The sequence below is a fragment of the Phodopus roborovskii genome, unplaced genomic scaffold, assembly GCF_943737965.1.
Source record: "Phodopus roborovskii unplaced genomic scaffold, PHOROB, whole genome shotgun sequence".
Classification (NCBI taxonomy): Eukaryota; Metazoa; Chordata; class Mammalia; order Rodentia; family Cricetidae; genus Phodopus; species Phodopus roborovskii.
The window spans coordinates 8,484,767-8,500,394 of record NW_026126636.1 but is presented as its reverse complement, the minus strand read 5'-3'; the positions used below and the strand labels follow the sequence as shown (position 1 = coordinate 8,500,394).

Here is a 15,628-nt window from a genome sequence, read left to right as displayed (position 1 = left end):
AAACCTGGAGTTAAGGATAGTTAAAAGCTGCCCTGTGGGTGCTGGGAAGTAAACCCAGGTTCTCCAGAAGAGCAGCCAGTGATCTTAACCACTGAGCCGTCTCTCCAGCATCAACAGTTTACTGCTCAATTAAACGGAGACCATGCTGAAGTAAGTCTAGGTCAGCTGCTCCTGTACACAAAGCCCTACATCCTATCCCCCAACCCAAGGGAAAGAGGGTGTGCACTCTCCTGTAACTCCTGCTTAGCAAGTGCAGGCCGGAGCATCAGAAGTTCAAGCTCAATCCTTGGACACGGAGATGGTTTGAGAGCAACCTGAGCTGTCTCCTAGTCCCACCTATAGGCATGCATGAGTGAGGGCTAAAGCCAGAGCTCAGGCAGGGCAGGGCACATCCTGCCTCTGACCTCTCCAAGGTTGAAAGCTGGAGTTTTAAGGCTAGCCTCTTCTACACAGCAAACTTAGTTCAAGGCCAGCCAGAGCTGCGGGAGACCCTGTCTCAAAAGTCAATAAATACTCAAGTGGCTGGCAAGATGGCCCAGTGGAGAAAAGCAGCATTAAACCTGACAACCTGAATTTTGTTTTTATTTTTTATTTATATTTTTACTTTTTTGAGACAGGGTTTCTCTGTGGCTTTGGAGCCTGTCCTGACACTCGCTCTGTAGACCAGGCTGGCCCTGAACTCACAGAGATCTGCCTGCCTCTACCTTCCGAGTGCTGGGATTAAAGGAGTTGGACCGGGCCAACAACCTGAATTTTATTCTGAGACCCACATAATAGAAGGAAAGAGTCAGCTCCTAAAAGCTCTTCTGTGACATCCACACGCCTTCCATGCATTCATGCACATGTATTTACAAAACACCGAAATAGATAAATAAATAATAGTTTTTATTTTTGTAAGACTTATTATTTTATGTGCATTGGTATTTTGCCTGCTTGAATGTCTGTGTGAGGTATTTGGATGCCCTGGAATGGGAGTGACAGACAGTTGTGAGCTGCCATGTAGGCAGGTTCTGGGAATTGAACCCTGGTCCACTGGAAGAGCAGCCAGTGCTGTTAACTGCTAAGCCATCTCCCCAGAGCTAAATGTTATTTTTAAAGAGAGAGAGAATGAGAGCCCCTGGGGAAAATATCTGTGGGCTTTAGGACTTCTGTAGTAATTTATCCATGGGTCTTATTAACTTCTCTCCTGTCTATGTAACGACCATATGATCCTCAGCCTAAGATGGCACAGATGTGACCCCACCCATCTCTGGGAGACAAGCAAAGAATCAAAGTTATGCAGTAATGACCATTCCTTGCAGGAGGCCATACAGTCATGGCCACTGAATTCTAGTGAGCCCGAGTACCCTCCTCACACTTCCTTAGTGCCCTATAAAACCTCTGCTTTTTGTTTTGTGTTTATTGAGGCAGGGTTTGTCTGTATGACCCTGTTGACCAACCAGGCTGGCCTTGAACTCAGGGATCCACCTGTTTGTATTAAAGGTATGTGCTACCCCCTCCTCTTTTAAAGACCTTTTCTCTGTGTAGCCCTGGCTGTCCTGGAACTCACTCTTTACACCAAGCTGGCCTCCAACTCACAGAGATCCACCTGCCTCTGCCTCCCGAGTGCTGCGGTTAAAGGTGTGCGCCACCACTAGGCCTGGTGGTGCCTTAATCCCAGCACTCAGGAGGCAGAGGCAGGCGGGTCTCTTTTTAAGGCCAGCCTGGTCTACAGAGTGAGTTCCAGGACAGCCAGGACTTTTACACCAATAATCAACCCACTTGAGAGGTGGAGGCAGGAGGTCAGGAGTTCCAGGTCATCCTTCTCATACAGCCAGCCCGAGGTCAAGAATAATGTGCACAGACCTGGAGAGCTCAGTGGTCAAGACATTTCTTGCTTTCTTCTTCCTTTTTTTTGGGGTTTCCTGACTTCCTGGCTGTCCTGGAACTCGCTCTGTAGACCAGGCTGACCTCAAACTCAAAGATCCACCTGCCTCTGCCTCCAAAATCCTGGGACCAAAGGCTTGTACCACTACCACCTGCTGACTTCTTGTTTTCAAAGAAGAGCCAGGTTAGGTTCCCAACACACACATGGTGGCTAACAACTGCGGGCAACTTTGGTTTCAGGGAATCTGATGCCATCTCTAACCTCCAGGGGGACCCGGCACACACATGGAGCACTTCCCATACATGCCAACAAAATACACCAGAAACGAACACACTGTTTTAAAAGAGGGTGTGTTAAACATGTCATTCCATCATCGCCTCAGCTTGATGACAGGGTCACTTAGTGACCTATGTCCAATACCACTTCCTGGTGGGCTCAGACATGCCACAGATTTTCTTGACCCTAGAATCCCTTCACCAGAGCACACACAAATGTGGACAAGATTACCAATTAAATGGGACATTTACCAACTCAAGGTTTGGTTTGGAGACAGCATCTCACTGTGTAGACCAAGCTGATCTCAAATTCAGAGATACCTTCCTATCACAGCCTCCTGAGGGCTGCCTGAGGTGCAGGTGTGTGATGCCACGCCATCTGCCTCAAGGCTCATGTTCAAACTCTTTAAATAGTGTTAAACTAGCCCGACTTGATGGTGCATGGCTGTATCCCACCACTTGGGAGGCAGGAAATAGGAGGACAGTCATGAGTTCAACACCAGCCCTGTCTACATAGTAGATTTCAGGTCAGTAAGCTGTACTTAGACCCTGTCTCAGAAAACAAAGAGACTTTTTGGTTTCGGGTTGTTTTAGGTGGGTTTTCAGCGGGGGTGTGTTTTTTTTTTGTTTGTTTGTTTGTTTTGTTTTTCAAGACAGGGTTTCTCTGTGTAGCCCTGGCTGTCCTGGAACTCACTTTGTAGACCACGCTGGCCTCGAACTCACAGAGATCTGCCTGGCTCTGCCTTCCAAGTGATGGGACTAAAGGGGTGCGTTATCACAACCCAGTGATGCACTCTATGAATAAAAGCAATCACCACACTGAGGTTGTTTTAAGTTACGTGTCTATATTTGTCATCTGTGTGGCGGGGTGTGCCCATGAAGACAGGCGCTCTTGGAGACCAGAGGTATCGGGTCCTTGGGACCCGGATTGCAGGCAGTTAGGAGCCACCTGACACCGGTGCTGGGACTTGAACTTAGGTCCTCTGGAAGAGCAGTAAGTGCTGTAAGCAGCTGTGCCTTATCTCCAGACCACCCTTTGAAGATAGGTTTGTTTGTATTATGTGTGTAGGAATCTTTCACCTGTGTTTCTGCAAGCACATTGGGTGTGAAGCTAGTGCCAGCAGGGTCCACAAGGAGGTGCTGGCTGCCCTGAACAGGAAATGCAGTCTGCTTTTATCTGTCTTGTGAGTGATGGGAACCGAACCCACCCTGGGTCTTCTGCGAGAGCAGTAAGTGCTTTTGTAAGAGCTGGGCCACCTCTTTTTTTTTTTAAGATGGCTTTCTCTGTGTCACCCTGGCTGTCCTGTAGCTTGCTCTGCAGACCATGCTGGACTCAGATCTGCTTGCCCCTGCCTCCCAGGTGCTGGGATGAAAGACTCAGGCCACCATGACTAGCCACTAGGCCACCTCTTTAGCACTCCAAAAACATTTCTAATTAAAGAGTGGTGGCTGATGCCTCCTACAATTCTAGCACTCAGGGAGGCTGAGACTGGAGGATTTCAGGGTTTGGGTCAATCTAGGCTATCTACTTAGTCCAGGCCAGCCTGATAGATGGTAAAAGATGGTTAAAGAGCCACAACAACAACAAAAGAGGTGGCTACAGAGATGGCCCAGTGACCGAGAGCACTTGTCCTTGCAGAGGACTCTGGTTCAGTTCCTGGTACCCAAATGGTGGCTCATAACCATCCATTTCCAGGGGACCCAACACGCGCGTTCGACCCCTATGGGCAATGTACACACATGGTACACCTACATGCATATGCATAAAATAAATACATCTAATAATTTAAAAGGTTAGAAAGAAAGCCAAGTTGAGCCTGGTGGCGTGCACCTTTAATCCCTGCACTCGGGAGGCAGAGACAGGCTGATCTCTGTGATTTCCAGGCCAGGCGGATATACAGATAGCATTGCAGGACAGGCAGGGCTATACAGAAAATCCCTGTCTAGAAAAAAAACAAAACAATTCTTTTTAAAAAACAAAGTGAAATGTATATTTTGGTGTTTCCTTTCACTTTTTAATTTTTTGACAGAGTCTCATATACTCCAATACGGCATCTGCCTCATTATGTAGCTGAGGAAGTCCTAATCTCCCAGCTTCTACCTTTGGAGGAGTTTGTGGGGTCACAGGCATGTACCACTATGTCCTACTGTCTGTTTCAGCTCATTTCTTTTGTTTGAAACTGTCAGTCTCTTGGCAGTTCTGTCTACATAGCAAGTTCCAGGACAGCCAGAGCTACAAATTGAGATCCTGTTTCAGGAAAAAAAATTGAGCTCAGATCCTCTGGAAGAGCAGTCAATGCCTTTAACTGCTATTTTCCAGCCCCTGCTTTATTTGCTTTGGTTGGGCGGGGACAATTAGAGGTTGTTGAGACAAGTCTCATTTTCAGCCCTGGCTGGCCTAGAACTTGGAGAGATCCATGCTGGGGACAGGGCATGTGCCACAGCACACACATAAGATTAGAAGACAGCTCTCAGAAGCTGGGTTTGCTCACCCACATGTGAGTTAGGGGTGGGGAACGAACTCAGGAACTCAGTCTTGGTGGCAAACACAGAAACCAAACAGGCCACCTCTCTAACCCTCTTTTCTATTGTACATTTATTTATATGATGCTGGGGATGCAATCCAGGGCCTTGTCCATGCTAAGCATGAGTCCTCTACAAAGCTACATTCCAAACTCATTAAATAACGTATAACTGGCAATAGATCATAAAACTAGGTGATATTATATATAATATACAAATCAGTTTAAATAATCTTTCTTAAACATTCCCCCAAATACACACAGTTTGTATTTTCAGATAGGGTCTGTCCGTGTCACCCAGGTCTTGATCGTTCTGTGTCAGCGTCCCAAATGCTGGGATTTCTTCCTGCCTTGCTCCTTCTTTATGGTGAACCCAACTGTTGTTTTTGTTTTCTTCTTGTTTCCTGAAATAGGGTCCCATTTAGCCCTGGCTGACCTCCAACTCACTCTCTAGCCAAGGCTCACCTTGAACTCCCCGATCATCCTGTTTCCACCTCCTACAGGCTGGGAAAATCCTACGTGGTGGGAAAATAGACCAGGACCTAGGTCTCTTTCCTTTAAAAATATACGGACCTTCACCCTGCTGTGCAAAAAGCACTAGCTTGCTTTGCTCGTACTCACTACACCGCACCTCCCTAACAAAGCCATCAACATCTTTTACTCTTTATCTCTCCCCCACCCCCACTGCCGGGAACAGAACCCAAGACCTGAAGCCCAGCTTGCAAGGCTCTACCTCTGAGCTCTGCCACACCCTCATCCTATTTCCATTTAAAAAGGGGCGGGAATCAAGGCACAGGGATTAAGTGACCTTCCCAAAATCACTCAGCGGGGAAGAAGCAACCCAGCTGTGATTTGACCCCAGGCAACCTAAGGCAAAGATGACCTACCTCCTGCAACGTCATCCCTCACCCACAGGACAGTGCAACTGGGTACGCAAGTTAACTGCAGTTTATGTAATTCTCCCAGGGGCAGGGTACAGCTCCCTGAACACACACCTTTCCTCCAACAAGGCTTGGCCCGTGTGATCTCCCTTGGCATGCGGCAACTTTCACAAGCAGTGCGGGTGGGTGAGTGATGGGGAATCCACCTCTGTGGCTATCACAATCACACTATATCCAGCCAGTCTTTGCACTACAGAAGAACACCTCCTTGGCAGGATGGGTTTTTTTAATCCTCACACCTGATGTGAACTGACTGTCTCTCCCGCATGCCTCCAGTGCACAGTGCAAACCTTGAACTGCCCAGCAGGAGCCTTCCCACAGACAGCATGATCTCCTTTGTATACAAAGTTAATGAGGCCAGTTGGTATTTGCAAACTTAAAGAATTCTCTGTAATGGCTTTAAACCCCCTTGGTGATTGCATGAGCCACTCACTAGGACCTATCCAAATGACCTATTTGATTTTGGTCTGTGTTTTTTGGGGACACTTTATAGTCCTGGTTGGCCTGGAACTCTGTCTACATCTTAAATTAGTGGTTGTCAACCTTCTTAAATGCTGGGACTTTTAATACAGTTCCTCATGTTGTGGTGACCCCAACCATATATTTTCCTTGCTACTTCATAATTGTAATTTTACCACTGTATTGAATCATAATGTAAATATCTGATACGCAGGATATCTGATATTTGACCCCATAATGAGGCTGAGACTTGCAAGTTAAGAAACGGGCTGTCTTTGTTTTTGTTTTACAGGCAGGGTTTCTCTGTGTAGGCTTGGCTGTCCTGGAACTCTCTGTGTACAATAGGCTGACTTTGAACTCATGAGATCCACCTGCCTCTGCCTCCTGAGTGCTGAGATAAAGTTGTGTGACACCATGCCTGTCCATAGGTGCAATTTAAAAATGTGCATTGGTCTTTTGCTTGTTTACGTGTCTGTCAACAACTTCTTTGCCTTAATGCCTGCAGAGGCCAGAAAAAGGTGTTGGATCCCTAGAACTGGAGTTATCTGATTTTTTTGTTTTTTTTTTTTTTTTTTTTTTTTTTTTTTTTTGTCTTTTCAAGACAGAGTTTCTCTGTATAGTCTTAGCTGTAGACCTGGCTGGCCTCAAACTCACAGAGGCCTCCTAAATTCTGGGATTAAAGGCATGTGCCATCACTGCCCGGCCGGCCAGGCCTTGTCTTTAATGTTTGTAATCCTAGCATGCAGAAGATTCCGGAAGGAAGACTGCCTGGAATTTGTGGCTAGCCTGGACCACAGAGTAAGAGCAGAGTTGGATTCCTGGGGTGGGGTGGGGGTGGGGACAACAAGATTTTATAAGTTCTACAATAGCATGGGTAATAGACTAAGTTCTCTGTGTACTTGGAAGGACAGCTAATGTTTCCTGAATCCCTGTGGACCGTGGAGACTTCCTGTAGTTAGTGTGAAATGGCCTCAACTCAACGGAAGTGCCATGTGCAACCAATACTTTTTTCCATGCTCTGAGTGAATCAGTCGTAGTAATGCAAATGTTAGGACAGTGACTTAACAGTTTCTAACTGCTGTGCTGAGACCAAAGCAACTCTGTGATGGGAGCATTCATATGTATGTATGTATGTATGTATGCATATATGTATGTATATGCATATATATGGTGTGTATATGTGGTTAATATATTTATGTGAATATATATGTATATATATACATACATATATTTGTATACACACATGCATACATATATATATTCGAGTCCATCCAAAGGGAAACTAGGGCAGGAATTGAAGCAGAAGCCATGGAGGGACCCTACATAATGGCTTCATTTCCATGGTTTTTTCTCAGCCTGCTTCCTTATTCGGCCCAGGGCCATCTTCTCAGGGTTGGTTGGACCCTCCCTTGTCAGTCACTAATTAATCAAGACAGTACCCCATAGACTTGCCTACAGGGCGATCTTTGGAGGCAGTTGAGGTTCGCCCCATCTTAATACTCTAGGCTGTGTCAACCTGATGTAAGTACTAGCCAACACTAACAGTACGATGAGCTCCAACAGACTAGGTATTTCCCTCAGGGATAAAGTCTTGAATGTCCGTCACAGACAAGAGGAACGTTCCTTGGAGCCGGTGTACATCGTTCTCCATTATCCTTTGGTCCAAGGGAATAGGGAAGCTGTGGGAATAGATTCAGTCCTGGTGTTAAACTCCGCATCTGGGTAACAGCGTCTACGGCCCAGAGGGTGTGCGGTGCATGCTCTCCTCCTCACCTCCAGTGTGACCTCCACCCCAAGAGCTTTACAAATCTTTCTTCAGGTGTGGAGAGTCACAGGGAATGGAGTGTGAAACCCCGGGAAGCGCCCCGTTTCCCCATCCTAGGCCCCATCCCGAGTCTGAAGATGGGCGAGAGTGCTATCAGGCAAGTGCGCTGTCCTAAAAGCAAAGCCGTGCAGTTGACCTGGCCCCGCGGCTCCACACCACGCGCGCTGCTTACGCTGCGGCGCTCGTTACCCCACAACCGCAGGTCCTCGCTCTCCTTCTGGTGGCAACAGGGCTTTCCGCGGGGCCGCGCCAGACTTTCTGAGACTGCTGATTGGCCGTGATCCGGCCACCCGACAGCCAATCACGCGGAGGAGAGGTGACATCACTGGTTCTTCTCCCATCCCCCCCCTTCCCCAAACTTCTCTACTCCGGGCTACCAGCACCAACAACCTCGTGGGGGAGGGGTAAGAGAGTAGAACCGGTGAGGTCATTGCGCCGCCCCAGCCGTTGCTGATTGGCTGCGGGGCTCAAGGGTGTCGGTTGGCTGCTCCTCGCACCTCCCCCTCGTGCCGCTACCGCCGCCGCTGCGAGGAGCCACCGGCGACGCCAGAGCCAGGAATCCGGGTGAGTCGGGGCCCTGGGTCTAAGATGTGCCCGGTGTCCGGCGAGACTCAGGGGGAACTGCCCTTTCAGACTTTCTCTCCTCGCCCGGGTTCTTTGGTGCTCCAAGCACTCTGTCACATGGGAGTTGTAGTCTGCCTTATGCTGTCGACTACGGGCCGGATACAGGGGAAGACTACTATTCCCAGCAGGAACTGCGATCAGCTGGTCAACAAACGCTCGGGCCACGCCTCCCGGGCTTGCTCATTGGAGGACATAGCCTTTAGCCCCTCCTCCCGGCATTTCATTGGTTACTGTCCCTCACTGGGGCTGGATTCCTGCTTACGGTGTATGGTGATTGGGTACTGTATTTGTCATTCGGGGCATAAATAGTCTGTTAATTGGTTAAGGCAGATGTCCATCACTTGTTGTAAGGTAGGGTTCCAGGCATATCAGGCAGTCGTAGGCTTAGGTTGGTGTCGGTCCCGGAGGGAGGCCGGTCTTGGAATTTGGCCCCGCCTCCTGGCGCTGCCGGAAGGGCACGATTGGTGGGAGCGAGTGTCGCTCGTGGCCGGTAGGCGGAGCCGACTATACGGAGACTCTCTATTGGTCGAGGTTGGCGCCGGTCAGCGGGGTTGTGGCCGGCAATTGGCTGGTTGCTCCAGCTGTTGCAGGTCCATTCACCATTTTGTGTGTTGGAGTAAAAAAAAAAGGGAGAATCGAGAGGGAGAGCCGGAGGGGGGGCGGGGAGGGACCGGACCGGACTGAACCGGGGCCACGGCCCCCCGCCCCGAAACCCCGCGGAGGCCGAGGTGAAGGGCGGGGCCAGGGCTGACACAGCGTGAGGGTGGAGGGGAGCTGGAGGCCCAGAGGGGACAGGTGGCAGGGACGGGGAGGGGGTACAGGGCAGAGGTGGGCGGAATGGTGTGGGAAGGGGAGGCAGAGTGGAGGAAGTGGTGGGAAGGGGGGAGTGTCAGGAAAGGAGTGAGTGGGGGCAGAGGGTAGGGGGCAGAGCACTGCTAACAGGAAAGGGTGACAGGACTAGCTCAGGGTGACAGCAGGGGAAGGGGCCCGACTTGGAGGGGGTGACGAGGAGAGGTGATGGGCAGAGGTGTCAGATTTGGAGGCCTAGAGATGGCCGACGGCAGCACCGTGACTGGGAGGAAGAGGAGCTAGAAATAGATGGGGAGACCAGCAGGGGGTAACAGGAGGGGGCCTAGTATCTGAGGAGCAAGGTAGAGGAGGTGACAAGATGGGAGAGGGTGGCAGAGGAGATGGTTCCAGGAGGGTGGGTGGGAATAGAGGGTCTGAGACCCTAAAGGGCATGGAGTGGCCTGGGCTTCAGGAGTCACCTCGCTTCTGTGAGGGAGGTGAGGGCCCACAGGACCCCGGATGGTAGTTAGCTGAGGTGGACAGGAAGAGAGTAGGCCCCAAGAAAGAGAGGGTTGGCTCGGAGGTAAAGAGACGGTCGGGGCAACAGGGCTAAGGGATGTCGGGTAGTGTGCTTGTAGGCCCTGGGTGGGGTAGAAAGGTTCATGTTTGGGCAGGGTTGGTACCAGATCTCAGGCTCCAGAATGGTGCCCTAGCAGGTCAGTGGGGAGATGGCGGGGAAATCCGCCGAATTCCAGAGCACTTAGGTGCCATCTCGGCCCTGCAGCCTGAGCCTATGAGAACCCTGGGATTGGATTGTCCCACAGGAAGAGAAAGCCCCAACTTGGAGGGCATGAGGTCAGGGACCCCTGGCAGCCTGAATACTGTCTGAGGGCCCTCTGACTGAGTGTGACTTCTGGGGGCATCTAGGACAGCTGAACTCATGTTTTGGCCTCTCAAGTTTTCCAAGGCAATGGAGAGTAAAGTTCTGGGGGTTTTGTTTTGCTTTTTGTTTTATTCTTTTCTCGGGGCAGCTCGAAAGGGGGCGGGCAGAGTGACTGTTCAGGAAGTGGGTGAGGTTGGCCCGTTGGGCTTGCTCTGCTTTCTTTGACCTCATCCTACTTATCCTTACCTGGGGTTGGAGGGCATATTTGGGTCTTTGGGGCTGCTGGCCAATTCAGACATGCTGCCCAGCCAGCCCAGTCTGGGTGAGGATGCAGCTCAGAGTCGGGAGCTGGGCTTGCAGCCATCATGCTGGGTGCTTTGGGGGAGGGGGAAGACTTGTGTGTAGTGGGACCGAGAAACCCTGGGGTGTGCAGTTCTGTGTCCCACTGTGTGATGACGCGTGCCTGTATTTGTGCGCGTGCGTGTGCTCGTGTACGGTCCTGTGGCGGTGCTGGTATGAGCTCTTGCCCCAAACGTGCCCCTGCCTGAGGATGGCTGTCCCTGACAGGCCTGGGGAGCAGAGAAGAGTGGCAAGCATCGCTAGGGACTCCCAGCTGCCTGCTCCTTCCCACAGTACCTGGCCATGCATAACTGCCGGACACACGCACACACACGCACACACGCACACACACACACACACACACACACGCACACACGCGCGCACGCACACACACACACACTCACACACACACGGGCACACACACACTCACACACGCGCACACACGCACGCGCACACACACACACGCACACACACACTCACACACACACACACATGCTTCAGCTGTGTTGTTCCCCTTCTGTGGCTTGGTGCTTACATATGTTTGTGTGTGCATTTGCGTGTGAGCAAGCATGCCCTGTGGATCATGTAACAAGCACAGAAGTGGTTAGGAACATGGGCCCTGGAGTCCTAGAGTGCCTGGGTTCAGACCCTGGGTCTGCTGCCTCATTGGTGGATGATCTGAAATCACTTAGTCTCTCTGCACCTTGCTGGATAGTAGCACCCGTCTCTTAGGGCTGTTGGGAGAGGGGGCAAAAAGCAAGCTTAGCAGAGGGCTCAGGACAGTGTGAGTGCTCCACAGCGTGAACTCTCAGAGCTCCTCACACTCCTTGGGGCAGCTGGAGCCTACGTGTAAGAGTTCCATGTGCCCCAGAGAGCAGGTGTGCAAATGCTCCCCAAGGAGCCGAGCCGTGTATGCTTAGGAGACCCAGGTGCCAGTCTGTGTCTGAATGCTTGCCAGAGTTCACATGAGTTAGACATAGCCTTGTGGGTCATGGAACTCAGGCAGTCAGCTCAGCAAATAGAAAGTCCCCAGGGGCCCTGGGTCTGTGGGTATTCACAGTTGCTTCCGATGATCTCTGCTGCTCTCCTGTCTCATAGGTGGACAGACGATGAAGCCAATGAAGAAAGTATGCCCTGGCCTTGCAGGTTCTGCCAGCGGCAGCAAGTCCCCACCAGCTACCAGGGCCAAGGCTTTGAGACGGCGAGGGGCCGGGGAGGGTGACAAGCCAGAGGAGGACGATGAGGAAGCCCAGACACAGGAGCAGACAGGGCCAGAAGAGGCAGAAGAAGGCGAGGAAGAGGAGGCTGAGCGGGATCCTGGCACTGAGGGGCCACCTCCGGAGCTGCAGCCCAATGACCCTACTCCAGGCCTAGCTGAGGACCCCAAGGGAGATGGGGAGGCAGGCCGCTGGGAGCCTTCACTCAGTCGCAAGACAGCTACATTTAAGTCTCGAGCCCCAAAGAAGAAGTATGTGGAGGAACTCGGTGCTGGAAGCAGTGGGGTGGGCGGAGCCCCCGAAGAGCGAGAGCGGGCCCCTGAGGATGCTAGTGCCCTGGGTGTACCTCCACGGCCACCCGCCTCCGCCCGGTCCTCCTCTACCGACACAGCCAGTGAGCACTCCGCTGACCTGGAGGATGAGCCGGCCGAGGCTTGTGGTCCCGGCCCCTGGCCCTCTGGCAGCATTATTGCTGGCTACGACCTTCGGCAACTAAGGTCTCAGCGGGTGCTGGCTCGTCGTGGTGATGGCCTCTTCCTGCCCGCTGTTGTGCGCCAGGTGCGCAGGAGCCAGGACCTGGGTGTCCAGTTCCCTGGGGACCGGGCCTTGACTTTCTATGAAGGGGTGTCAGGTGGCAGTGTGGATGTAGTTTTGGATGCCACGCCACCTGCAGGTGCCCTGATGGTGGGCACAGCTGTCTGTACCTGTGTGGAACCCAGTATGGCTGCCTACCGAGAGGGTGTGGTGGTGGAAGTGACCACCAAACCAGCTGCCTATAAGGTTCGCCTCGGCCCTGGCCCAGCAGGCCCTCTGCCACAAGCCCAGCAGCCGCTGCACCGTGAGCCCGAGGAGGCTGTGTGGGTCACCCGCTCTAGCCTGCGCTTGCTCCGGCCCCCCTGGGAACCTGAGGCCTTGCTGAGGAAGCACTCTGCAGGCCTAGAGGAAGAGCAGGCTGAGCCTGGGGTCACTCTGCCTCCTTGCCCTTCTTCCCTGGAGCCCAAGCAGCCAGAGGACGCCGAGGTCTCCAACATCAGCTTCGGTAGCAACCTGGGGACTCACTGTGAGGAGGGTGAGGAGAAGCACCCGCCAGCCCTGGGCACCCCAGCCCTGCTGCCGCTGCCCCCACCCCAGCTCCTGTCACCACCCCCGAAATCCCCAGCCTTTGCTGGCCCTGGTCGCCCTGGCGAGCAGCCTTCGCCCTGCCAGGAAGGAAGCCAGGGTGGCAGCCGGAGCAGCAGTGTGGCCTCGCTGGAGAAGGGAGCTGCACCGGCAGCCCGTGCCCGCACGCCATTGACAGCGGCCCAGCAGAAGTACAAGAAGGGTGATGTGGTCTGCACGCCCAATGGCATCCGGAAGAAGTTCAACGGCAAGCAATGGCGCCGCCTCTGCTCCCGGGATGGCTGCATGAAGGAGTCCCAACGGCGGGGCTACTGCTCCCGCCACCTGTCCATGAGAACCAAAGAGATGGAGGGCCTGGCAGACGGGGGGCCGGGTGGGACCGGGCGGCCTGCTGGTGTGGCAGCCCGCGAGGGAAGCACGGAGTTTGACTGGGGTGATGAGACCTCGAGGGACAGTGAAGCCAGCAGCGTGGCAGCCCGCGGAGACTCCCGCCCACGCCTGGTGGCGCCGGCCGACCTGTCCCGCTTTGAATTTGATGAGTGTGAGGCGGCTGTGATGCTGGTGTCTCTGGGCAGCTCGCGGTCAGGCACGCCTTCCTTCTCTCCGGTCTCTACACAGTCGCCCTTCTCGCCGGCTCCATCACCCTCACCCTCGCCCCTCTTCGGCTTTCGCCCTGCCAACTTCAGCCCCATAAACGCCTCACCGGTCATCCAACGCACGGCTGTGCGCAGCCGCCACCTGAGCGCCAGCACCCCTAAGGCAGGTGTGCTGACACCACCAGACCTGGGCCCCCATCCACCGCCGCCTGCCCCCCGAGAGCGCCATTCCTCTGGCATCCTACCCACCTTCCAGACCAACCTAACCTTCACTGTGCCCATTAGCCCTGGTCGAAGGAAGACAGAACTGTTACCACACCCGGGGACACTGGGCGCCTCCGGGGCAGGAGGTGGAGGAGCCGCCCCGGACTTCCCCAAGAGTGACAGCTTAGACTCTGGAGTGGACTCGGTGTCCCACACACCTACCCCTTCCACGCCAGCTGGCTTCCGGGCTGTGTCACCTGCCGTGCCCTTCTCTCGCTCCCGCCAGCCTTCGCCATTGCTGCTGTTGCCCCCACCTGCTGGACTCACCTCAGACCCAGGGCCCTCTGTGCGAAGGGTGCCTGCTGTGCAGAGGGACTCACCTGTCATTGTCCGCAACCCTGATGTGCCACTGCCCTCCAAATTCCCTGGAGAGGTGGGCACTGCCGGGGAGGCGCGGGCCGGGGGACCTGGGCGGGGTTGCCGGGAGACGCCGGTGGCCCCTGGGGTGCCCAGCGGGAAGCCTGGCCTGCCCCCACCTCTGCCTGCCCCAGTGCCCATCACTGTGCCTCCAGCCGCACCGACTGCTGTGGCCCAGCCGATGCCCACCTTGGGCCTGGCCTCTTCACCCTTCCAGCCCGTGGCCTTTCACCCTTCACCTGCTGCCCTGTTGCCAGTCCTAGTGCCCAGCAGCTATCCCAGCCACCCTGCCCCTAAGAAGGAAGTCATCATGGGCAGGCCTGGAACAGGTAAGAGGGTAGGTGGCTGGGCCACCATCCGAGCCGCCTTTCCAAGGAGGGGTGTAGGGGAGGTCGGTTGGCTCCCTACACTGATGCGGTAGAGGCTCACATGCCAAGCAAAGGACTTTTCAGACATGGTGGCATTATTAGAGGCTGCTTGTTGGGGACCATCGTCAAGGCTCTACTGCGAACGCACTCCCCAAGTCAGGCCTCTGTGGGGCCGATAGGGACAAAGTGGTAGTCATGATGACATCTCCTGGGCCTTGGAGGACTGGGCCTCCAAAAAGATAAGCACTGCACACGGTTATCTTGCCATGTTCCAAACCCAGCCCATAATACGCACGAAGCACACACACCCCATGCTAACCCATTTCAAATGTTAGCTCATTTAGTCTTTACGTCATTGATAGGTGGCTGCAAGGAATGTGTTTGCTTAGAAGAAACTGAGGCCAGGTTAGTGGCGTCCCATTAAAGCAGGTTGCCTCTGCTTGGTAAGGAAGACAGACCTTTTTTTTTTTTTTCTTTTTTGGCGTTTTGAGACAGGGTTTCTCTGTGTAGCCCTGGCTGTCCTGGAACTCACTCTGTAGACCAGACTGGCCTCGAACTCACAGAGTTTCACCTACCTCTGCCTCCCGAGTGCTGGGATTAAAAGGTGTGTGCCATCTCCAGCAGCAGCAGCAGCTAAGACAGAGACTCTTTAACAGGCCCTTTCCTAGTGTGTGGAAGGCCAGGTGGGTACTGGGCACTCCTCCAGCTGTGAGCCTAGCCCGGCTACCCCAGGACAGGGTGTAATAGACAGCTGTCTATAAACGGTTCAGTCTAATGGTTGGGGTTGGTGGTCAGTGTTCTGGAACCTGTACAAGTCTTGAGAAGATGCTGATCCAGCCAGATAAGTCAGAAGGGCTTGGAGAAAGGGCCAGAGGCCTGTGAACAGCTACTGGACAGTGGGCATGTAGGTGAGATTGGGGCAAGGCAGGTAGACAGAGGGCAGAGTGTGTGCAAAGGCATTGAGGCGGAAGGCTGGAGACTGTAAAATCAGGGGCCCTGGGAAGTGGGGGGGGGGGTATTGGGATGTGCAGCTGCATTGGTGAGCAAGAGTCAGACCTCAGAGGGCCATTTTATCCTGGGGACAGTGGGGAGGCATGGAAGGCTTTGAGGAGATGTGATCTTAGCTGCACTGTGGAGGGAGAGTTCAAGCCCTGAGGCCAGAGGAGACCATAAAGGAAGGAGC

The 15,628-nt window shown here is 53.5% G+C and overlaps 1 protein-coding gene across 10 annotated transcripts in view; it reads left to right on the top strand.

Moving 5' to 3' along the window:
* The window catches only part of Cic (capicua transcriptional repressor), a 37,540-nt gene that overhangs the window by 2,262 nt on the left and 19,650 nt on the right, over positions 1-15,628 (top strand). For 7 of the 10 annotated variants that reach the window (XM_051207487.1, XM_051207486.1, XM_051207481.1 and 4 more), the window contains exons 1-2: positions 9,895-10,018; positions 11,623-14,406. In XM_051207487.1, coding sequence (XP_051063444.1) covers positions 9,919-10,018; positions 11,623-14,406 — 2,884 coding nt within the window. In that variant the 5' untranslated portion in view covers positions 9,895-9,918. Of the gene's footprint in view, positions 1-8,288; positions 8,454-9,083; positions 9,242-9,894; positions 10,019-11,622; positions 14,407-15,628 lie in introns of those variants that run through there. The other 3 variants (XM_051207484.1, XM_051207482.1, XM_051207485.1) reach the window with 3 other exon arrangements.